At 51.5% G+C, this 10316-nt stretch overlaps 1 protein-coding gene across 1 annotated transcript in view; it reads right to left on the reverse strand.

Annotated features, from left to right (window-relative positions):
• RASAL1 (RAS protein activator like 1) overlaps positions 1-5082 on the reverse strand; it is a 103643-nt gene extending 98561 nt beyond the window's left edge. The window contains exon 1 of the mRNA XM_077834933.1: positions 5018-5082. Within this exon, the coding sequence (XP_077691059.1) occupies positions 5018-5082 (65 nt within the window). The remainder of the gene's footprint in view (positions 1-5017) is intronic.
• Positions 5083-10316: the final 5234 nt, after the last annotated feature.

Below are 10316 nucleotides of genomic sequence, written 5' to 3' on the forward strand. Positions count from 1 at the left end.
GTTCGCCTCAGGGTAAGGCCAGCCCTGCAGGGGCAGTTGAAAAACAGCACAAAACACAGTCGGAAGCCCTTGGAATAATGGTATGGAAGAAAACTGCATCGTGGGGGTGGTGACCCCGTCCCAAGAGGCACTGTGATCCGTTCCCAGTGTGCCCAGTGGGAGAAGGTGGAGATTTGCACAGTGCGATAGCTACCCACGGCACACTGCTCTCCCTGTTGGTGCTAGAGCCCACCACAAGGAGCGTTGTGTGAACATGCACAAACCATGCAATCACAGTGGTTTACCATCCTCACTGTAACTTAAGTCGGCTTAACTCTGCAGTGCAGGGATGGCTTCAGTCTCTGCAGTGCAGGGATGGCTTCAGTCGGCTTCAGGGCTTGGTTACACTCAGAATGCCACCGCAGCACAGCTGCTCTGCGGCAGCGCTTCCCTGAAGACACTCCCTCTGGCGACACGAGGGATTCTCCCCTCGGCGTAGGTAATCCACCTCCCCGAGAGCTGGCAGCTGAGTCAACAGAAGAATTCTTCCGCCATAGAATCCTAGAAGATTAGGGTTGGAAGAGACCTCAGGAGGTCACCTAGTCCAACCCCCTGCTCAAAGCAGGACCAATCCCCAGTTAAATCATCCCAGCCAGGGCTTTGTCACTGTCTACACAGGAACTTAGGTTGGCTTAACTATGCTGCTCAGGGGTGTGGATTTTTCTCACCCCACAGTGACATAGTTTCTAGTGTAGACCAGGCTTTAGCATGCTGTGAGAACAAATAGTCCTCCTTCACACCCTGCCAGGTAGCCATGGAAAATATAGGGGAAATCAAGGCACACCTGGGGTCATAAAAATATTACAGAAGATTCACAATGTATCACCCCCTTTTACCCAATAAATCTCCAACACTGACCCCCCTTTCTGCCCTCAAACCCCAATTCTGATATTCCCTCCTAACAAGCCCCTACCAAGGAACCAACAAAAACTTTGAAACAAGTCAACCTAACACATCCAAACGTTCAGATACCGTGGTGATGGGCCGCAGGATAAAACCCTAAGGGTTTGTCTGCACTGTGGGGATTGCAGCAGTGCAGCTAGGCCATACTAAGCCCCTAGTGCAGACGCAGCCTACGGTGACAGAAGGCATTTTCCATGGCTGTAGGAATACTGCCTCCCCGAGTGCGGGGAGCATGCTTCTGTTGACCCACTGTGGCTACACTGAGGGTTCGGTTGGCATAGCTGCATTGCTTGGGATTTCACACCCCTGAGCAACACAGCTAGGGGCTTTTCTCTACTTGAATTGCTACAGTGACACAGCTGCAGCACTTCAGGGTAGACACTACCTGTGCCAACAGAAGGGCTTCTCCCTTTGGCACAAGGAATCCACCTCCCCGAGAGGTGGCACCTAGACTGACGGAATTATTTCACTGTCCTAGCACTGTAAACATGGGGACTTAGGGCATCTTACCTACAGCACTCAGATGGATTTTTCACACCTCTGAGCAACATAGCTGAGTGGACCTAATTTTCCAGTGCCAACCGGCCCTATGTCAACCTTAAGTATAGACCAGGCCTCAGATAGACAGGGAGGTTTTGTAAATGTCATTGTGTTAATTCTCTTCTCACACCAGTTTCACTGCATAGCCCCTGGTTCCCCACTGCCCTCCCCTTAGCCAGGTATCTGGAACCATGCAAACTGTGGGTGTGCTGCATAGTATGGTCAGCTCCAAGCTTTCAAAAATCATGAGAATAAGCAAACAACCCCCCCTTACATTTTTGGGGGTGGTTCTAAGTTGCTTTGTGCTTCTGCTAGGTTGCGCTGTCACTATGTTGACAAGCTTTTTTCCACTACTGTCAGGGTTCCTTCCCCACTCTGAACTCTAGGGTACAGATGTGGGGACCCGCATGAAAGACCCCCTAAACTTATTCTTACCAGCTTAGGTTAAAAACTTCCCCAAGGTACAAACTTTGCCTTGGCCTTGAACCCTATGCTGCCACCACCAAGCGTCTTACACAAAGACCAGGGAAAGAGCTCACTTGGAGACGTCTTCCCCCAAAATATCCCCCCAGCCCTACACACCCTTCCTGGGGAGGCTTGAGAATAGTATCCTCACCAATTGGTTACAAAATCATCAAAGACCCAAACCCCTGGATCGTGGAACAATGGAAAAATCAGTCAGGTTCTTAAAAGAAGGATTTTATTGAAGAAAAGGAAAGGTAAAAGAATCACCTCTGTAAAATCAGGAAGGAAAATACTTTACAGGGTATTCAGACTCAAAACACAGAGGATCCCTCTCTGGGCAAAACCTTAAAGTTACAGAATAAACCTCCCTCTTAACACAGGGAAAATTCACATAAAACAAAAGGTAAACTAATCCGCCTTGCCTGGCTTACCTAGACTGGTTGCAATATTGGAGACTTGGATTGGGATGGGTTGGAGAAGATGGATTTCTGTCTGGCCTCTCTCAGTCCCAAGAGAGAACCACCACGTAAACAAAGAGCACAAACAAAAGCCTTTCTCCCCCCCCCAAGATTTGAAAGTATCTTGTCCCCTTATTGGTCCTTTGGGTCAGGTGCCAGCCAGGTTAGCTGAGCTTCTTAACCCTTTCCAGGTAACAGGAGGTTGCCTCTGGCCAGGAGGGATTTTATAGCCCTGTACACAGACAGGGGCTTACCCTGTCATGTGTAGTTATGACACCTACCATGAAGGATAGAAACTGATTTTCCTTTTTAAATGAAAGTGTCTTCTTACATGACTCCAGGAGCTGGGGCTTGAAGACCCCCGCACCCCCCCCCGCCAAATCCAAAAACATCAAGTATTGTGAGAATTGACAAAATCAAAATGGCTCCCAAATCCAAACGATGGACTTTGTACCCACTCTGCTGACTTCCCACTGGTGTTAACACCCACTAGGAAATGGGGAGGCGAGCGCTCAGACTGCAGGATGTAGCGTCCAATTTACAAGAGTGTACGCAAGAGGGGAATAAGCCCACTGTTGGTTAGCAGCCCAAGAGCTGGGCTACACTAGACAATTAGATTGCCCCAGCTATGTCGCTACGGGGTGTGAAAATTCCACACCCTTGAGTGACACAGTTAAGCTGACCTACGTCCCTGTGTAGAGAGCACTAGGTTGACGGACGAATTCTTCCGCTGATCCAGCTACCACCTCTGGGGAAGGTGGATTTACTATCAGGACAGGAGAACGCCTCCTGTTGGTGTAGGTACTGTCTACCCCGAAGCACTTGCAGCCGCGTAGCTGTGCAACTGTCGCCTTTCAAGTGTATAGATGGAGAGATATGACCTGGGAGCGTGTTTACCCCGATTTACATGGGAATAAATGGCCGTGCAAAGGACAGGCAGTGGACAATGGGACCTGCAGATTTTGGAATACAAAGAACAGTCAGCACAATTGATAGTGAGATCGAGACAAGGGAGCCTGCCCATTCTCCCAGTCCTAAACTGCAGCTTCAGTAACAGGGGAGACCATTTGGGGAGTTAGCACACAGACCTAGCTGGGCTTTAATCAGTGCAGAAAATGCTGGTGAAAAGTGCTCATGCACCAAAGACCTAACGTACCCCAACGGAGCTGCATCACCTCGGTGCCGCAGTGGCCTTGAGACTTCATGCCAAAACCCAGGTCAGAAGGAGTTTCTCCAGCTCGACAATGGCAAGTGTCAGGGTGCTCTGCTTCGGGGTATACGGAGAAATGTGACTAATGCGTGTGGCGTTGTACATCTCTCTGCTGCCATCCAGCCAAGGAGCACGCACACACCAAGCTTTGGACAAGTCATTCAGCCATACTTGCAGCCTCCCTTTGATGTAGGGCAGTCTCATTACCTCTCTTTTACATATGGGGAAACTGAGGCATAGAGAGGGGCAGTGACATGAGCAGAATGACCCAGTAGCCGTGCTGGGAATAGAACCCAGCTCCCAGCCTCCCCATTCTAATTACTAGACATCACTGCCTCCAGTCAACATCATCCTAGCAACATCTGCACACCAAAGATGCAACATGGGAGCCAAGCATTGGGCAGACACCTGGGGAAGCAACCCATCTCCTGCTCTGCCTCTGGGAGGGGATCCGAGAGCACCCGGGGAGTGCCGCTCTGCGATTTATCACCGTGCTGACGCCTGCCAGCTGCAATCCCATTATTTATTGATCGATATCAATCAGAATGGATAAGTGAGAACAGCAACTCCAGCTCAGGATGGAGACTGCTGGACCAAGTCATATTTTCCCTTCCCCACACCCAGCCCAGCTCCAGAGCTAAAATCGAGCAGCAGGAGGCAGTGGCCTCCCATCAGTGGAAGTGACACACGCCTACAGATGGACCCGCTGCCAGCTGCAGATCTGGGTTTGGTACGCAGGTCGCGGGGTCCGGGTCACCCCCTTAGTAACTCAGGCAATTTGCAAAATTCAAATAGGGGTTCACATTTCAACCTTCAGATTTGGAAGAGTGATTCTGACCCAGGCCAAAATTAACCAAGGGAGAGGAGAGTGCGAAAGAGCAAGCCCAGAATTCTTATTTGGACATGCACCTGGTCGCCTCCATCCTGGACTTGTTCCTGCCCATTTCCTCCTCTCCTCCCTGGGAGGCAGCCTGGGGGTCCCCCAGGCCACACTGCATGGAGGGGGCGTCTTGAGCCAATAGGCTGGCTCGCCACAAGCGAACACCTACTCCTGCTAGCCAGGAGCCCCCCCACTACCCTCCCCGCCCCAGGCACGGGGCAGCAATCGCTGAGTGCCTCAGCCCACGGGACTGCAGCTGGAGCGACCGGCCTGGCAATGGAGTCCAGGCATCAGGCAGGCGCTTCCCGGCGCGGCGAGAGCTACTCGGCACCCCAGGCACGCCTCTTTGGGGCCAAATTCCTCACCCAGCACACGGGGCCGGCCGGGGAGCGGCACCTGGGGGTTGCTCCAACACCGGCCCCTGCCTCCGCCAGCCCCGCCCTGAGCTCTGGGCGAGCCGGGACCCAGCGGAGCGCCCCTGCGGACGGGACATCACACAACCAGCCCGGGAATCCAACTCACACATCCTTGGCAGGCAGGCTCCTTCCCTCCACCACTCTGAAATGCAGGGACGTGTTCCGGGCCATCCCCAGCCCAGCGAGGGTCACCCCACACCGGGGTCTGTTCTCAGCGGAGGGGCTGATCGTCCCCGGGAACCATCGGCTCGCCCAGCCTCCGCGGCGGCGGACGGGTCGGACCCGCGGGGCTCTCTGGGCTCCGCGCTGCGGGGCTCTGTGCCTTGGGGCGCCCTGCTCCTGCCTTTGTTCTGGCTTCTGCCTGGCTCTGGTCAGCGCAGCAGCTGGTTTAGACAAAAATCAAGTCTCGCGTAGAAACGCGTCTTGCCATCGCAACGCCCGGCAGGTGAAACCGACCAGCCAGTGCCAAAGCCTCCGGTCGCTGTGTCAGGCTCGCTTCAGAGCTCGCACGCTGCTTCTCTGTGCATGCCCGGCATGCAAGCAGGCTGCCTGGCTTGGCTCTGCTGCCCTCCCTCCTCTTCCCCCGCGCTGGGAGCTGCAAGCAGCGGGAGCTGCTGCTGCTCGAGGAGAAGAAAAGCTCTGGCCGCGACAGAATCGTGTCTGCAGCCACCGGTTGCTCGCGGAGAGCTGCGCCCCCTGAGCAGGCGGAAGCCAGCAAGTGGAGCTCCCCTGCCTCCTAGCGGCAGCGAGGGGGAAATGCGCCCTTCCCAGCCAAAGGGGGAGCAGAGCGGGGGCAGCTGTCCCCTTCTGCACCCTCCTGTGTTAGCTTCAGTGAATTCACCTGCGCTTCAAGCTGCCTCAGCCAGCAGCAGCCTGCAAACGCGCCTCTTCCCTGGCAAGTGTCTGAGGCTCACAGACTGGGCTTGGCTCACTACACAGAATCAGGGCTCGTATTCCAAAGGCTGGGGAATCACCCAGGTTTAAAATGACAGGGCCAGGTTGGTAGCAGGACTGCACACTTCCACCTCTCTGCCCACTCACTCGCCCCACTCCTGGCCTGCAGTTTGCATGGGGACTGCGCTTGCCATCACACCAGCATTTTGCCTGGGTGCTGGCAGCCAGCAGAGAGATTGAGACATGCTGGCACTGTACTGATTACCCTTGAAGGGATTAACAAAATCCCAAATGCCACCCCAGCCTGGAACAGCAGAACACTCATTAGCTCTTCCCATCCCCTCTTGGGTTTCACTGGGCACTGCCTAACTCCATGCCACTTCATCTCACTTTCCCCCCAGGGATCTCAAGCTGCTTTATAAACTCTAAAAAAGCCCCACAGCCCCTCTGTGCAGTATCAATATCCTGGATTTATCCGATGGGGAAACTGAGGCACAGGACGAGGCCATGACTTACCCAAGGTCACCCGCCAGAGCTGGGAACAGAACCCAGGTCCCCAGCTCAGACCTTATTCAAAAACTATCCTCTCTGCAAGAAAAAGGGGCCAGTTTCTGCCCTTGGTTACACTGGAGTCATCCCAGCAAAGCTCTTCCTGCGTTAACAAGGAGTTGCTGAGGACAGAATTTGGTCCAGAAGGGAGGAAGCCCACGTCTGTTTACTAAAGAATACGGCTACGCAGCCAGTGATCACATGGGCACCAAAAGCTTTGGGGGGGCGATAAGCTCGCTCGCCAGTGATGACACAGATGGAATGTGCAGCCTTAAGGACCTAGTTGGAGATCAAGCCGGATGGCTCTCGATCAGCTGAGATTGGCCATGATGATGATGGAGGAAGTTCAGGGATGTATGTACGAGGGAGTGGGAGGGTTATTACCCTTGGTGTGCACCGTCCCAGTGTTTCCGCAGCTCTCTCACAGCCATACGCTCTGCCTCTGCACCTGATACTCATAAATCCACCAGAAGAATAGCTCCTCTGCCCACCTCCACATTCCCACTCTGCCATCTGCCGCGTGTTGGAGCTGAGTGATGACAGGTGGACTCTGCCGGTCTGATTCAGTGCCAGCTTACCCCGCTGTAAGTGAGAAGTAACTACGGGCGTCCATGGAGTCACGCTGGAGTGCAGCGGGCCAGGGGAGAGAATCAGCCCTGCGTCTCAATGTAATTTTTATCTCTTGAATTCTTCCTGCCCCTACATCAGGTCTGCAAAACTGGGGGGATGTTATAAGAGTGTGTGCTGGGAATGGAAGCTCGGTAAATAGGCAGCTTCTACAAGTATCCTCTCAACAGTCTGATCGAAAGTCCATTGGAGTCAATAGAAAGGCTCCCACTGGCTCCAGTGGGCCCCAAATTAATACAGGGCCAAGGGTCACGGTGGCAAATTACACCAGTGGTCAGAAACCCAACTCTGCCAGGGACAGATCAGCCCAACAGAAGTTCATATCAATCTTGTCTGCAATGCAAACCCTGATTAAGGAACCTCCTGCCAAGCCTTGAGGAGACCTTAATAAATACTAGAAGAGCTGAACAAACTCCTACCCCTCTGTCCCATAGATTTCACTGTCACTGCTGATTGCTAAAGGGACAGATCGTCCCCTCCCATGGGGGCAGGAAACCTTGAGAAGCTAAGCTGGTAGAATTTCTCCTCAAGGAAGAAGGATAGAGGGGCTGTGAAGGCTGCAAGGGGTGTAGCGGGCAACCCCAAGTCTCTTCTCTGCTGCTGTGACCCAGAACAGACTTCAAGAGACCATGCCTGGAGCCCCCAGGCATCACCATCTGTGTTGGTCATTCTGGGAGCCAGAGAGAACCAGAGGGTTTGTGCGTCTAGCAGCCTTAACAAGCTTCCTCCCTCCCCTTCGTATTTGTAACAGCTGAGTCCATCGTGTCTTCCCTATCCCAAGGGGCATTTGGGATGCAACTCTCCCATCCCCACACATCACCAGAATCCATGGGGATGGGTCCTGCTGAAAGGCTTGCCTTCTTTTGCTGTCAGGGTCCTGTCCCACCCTGACAGCATGGCTCCACTGAGAGTCCCTCCCTACAACCTCAGCTGCAGTCTGATGGCAGGGATCAGGCTCACATATATTTTTGCCTCTGTAGTACTCCTCCAACTATTGAATTAGGCTTGGCCCCTTGTACTACAGTGTGTAGATCTGTGAACTGGCAACCCCCTGGGTTTCTGTGTCCTGCACTTTTAAATTGCTAAGAACTCTGTCTTTGGAGACAGCAGTCGTGTTGCTGTGAGAGATGCACACACTGTGCTCTCTCTACCTAGAGAAGGTATTTAGACTCAAAACACATAGCTGTTCTTTGTGTATGCCTGGACTAAACGCACTTAACTTATTTGTCTCCCTACTGAATTCCTGGAAGACAGCCGTGGATGAGTTTTCATTGTCGGTCAGTAGCCCAGCCCAGTGATTTCCCAATACATTTGGCACATTCCAGCTCACTACCATGATAATACAGCACCTTAGATTGGTATGCCACTGTATAACTACAGCTATCCGGATATGAAGAGATTATAACTATTTACACACAGGTTTCAGAGTAGCAGCCGTGTTAGTCTGTATTCGCAAGAAGAACAGGAGGACTTGTGGCACCTTAGAGACAAACACATTTATTTGAGCATAAGCTTTCGTGAGCTACAGGTCACTTCATCGGATGCAAGCTGTAGCTCACGAAAGCTTATGCTCAAATAAATTTGTTAGACTCTAAGGTGCCACAAGTCCTCCTTTTCTATTTACACACAGATCTCTTGCATCAGCAATGATGCAGAACAAAACAGAGCAAAGTCTACAAATGGGCAGCAGGTGCCATGTGAGAAACTGACAAATCTTTCTTTCAAAATCAACTCTTCCAGATTGCATTTTATGCTCATTGCAATTCGCACTGTAATTAATTATGACTAAGGACCCAAGCATGAAACAGGATGTTTGTTTCTTAGTTCCTTTCCTCCTGCTTTATATTCCTTTCCTAAAGTCAGAGAGCCAAATTCAGAGATGAATCTAACCTGGGGTCATTTAGGCTCTGATTCTCAAAGATATTTAGGTGAAATCAATGGGAGTTAGGCACTTAAATACCTTTAAAAATTTGGACCTTACCGTTCCTGTCAGCCCCAATCCCCAGCATACAGCTCACATCTCTAGGTTGCTGTAATGGACCCAGCACAGTCTACTTGTGCTGACAGTCATCCCTACTGCAGTTACAGGGATGCCAGCCACTGGAACTCTAGTTAATAAAAAAGAAAGTTAATTGTTTCATTGCACTGGATCTCCCCCCTGCCAATTTTTGTGGCTTTGTAAATCACATTTTCTGTTTTAAGCAAGTTTTGTATTTCCCCATTTTCTAGATGAAGGACACAGACGTGAGATGAAATCACCAACAGCAGAACAGTCCAGGGCATTCCATGCAAAGGCCCAGATTCTCAAAAGTGGCTACCAATCCCAGGCCCCTTCTTTGGCAGTTAGGAGCCTAAATACCTCTGTGGATCTAGACCTGAGCTCCAGCAACTGCAGCAGGAATCCACAGACGCTCCGGATGCCCAGAACGTCTGACAAATCAGGCTCCGATTGAACCAGGTTGAGCACCCCAAACCTGCGGCCTTTTGTAAGCACGCCAGGCGACCAAAGTGAAATAAAGGCAGGTTTCCAGTGGAAAGTGTCTTTAACTGAGACAATCCAGTCATGAGAAGGCACTGGATGATCAACGCAGATAAAGATTTGTGCGTGCAAGTATGCCATGTGATACAGAACAGGGGATGAGGATTCCTTAACATGTCACAATGTATAAGCAGGATGGGTTCTAAATCAAACAAACGTTCTCCAGGTGTAGAAATAGTCTTTAAAAGCAATCAGCGAACAGCACTCTGCATTTTTAAGATGGGCTAGGGATGCAGCCATAGACCTGCGATGAGTCGAGAACAGGGCTCGCCCTGGTCCATAACTGGGGCTTCTATGCCTATGGTAATATTACTGCTACTAGAGATTAATAATAAATACCAAAGTCAGCAGTGCGCCAGGCTTGTTAGTTTGTCCCAGTGATTTATGGGAGGAAGGCCAGCCCACTGCTTAAGACACTAGGCTGAGAATCATAGAACCGTAGAATATCAGGGTTGGAAGAGACCTCAGGAGGTCATCTAGTCCAACCCCCTGCTGAAAGCAGGACCAACACCAACTAAATCATCCCCGCCAGGGCTTTGTCAAGCTGGTCCTTAAAAACCTCTAAGGAAGGAGATTCCACCACCTCCCTAGGTAACCCATGTTAGGATATAGATATTCAGGCCTGTCTGCAAAGGCCTGTACTTTAAGAATTTAGGTGTATTCTTATCACTTGGCTAGTTCTAGAGGTATAAAAGAAAGAATCAAAATCACTGTCTGCTGGTGTAAGGGCCTTCTCTTACTGTGACAGTCTGAGGCCCTGTTCTTAGGCTCAGGCCTTTGGCTAAGCAGCAGAGGC

This window comes from Eretmochelys imbricata, chromosome 15 (genome assembly GCF_965152235.1).
Source record: "Eretmochelys imbricata isolate rEreImb1 chromosome 15, rEreImb1.hap1, whole genome shotgun sequence".
Taxonomy (NCBI): domain Eukaryota; kingdom Metazoa; phylum Chordata; order Testudines; family Cheloniidae; genus Eretmochelys; species Eretmochelys imbricata.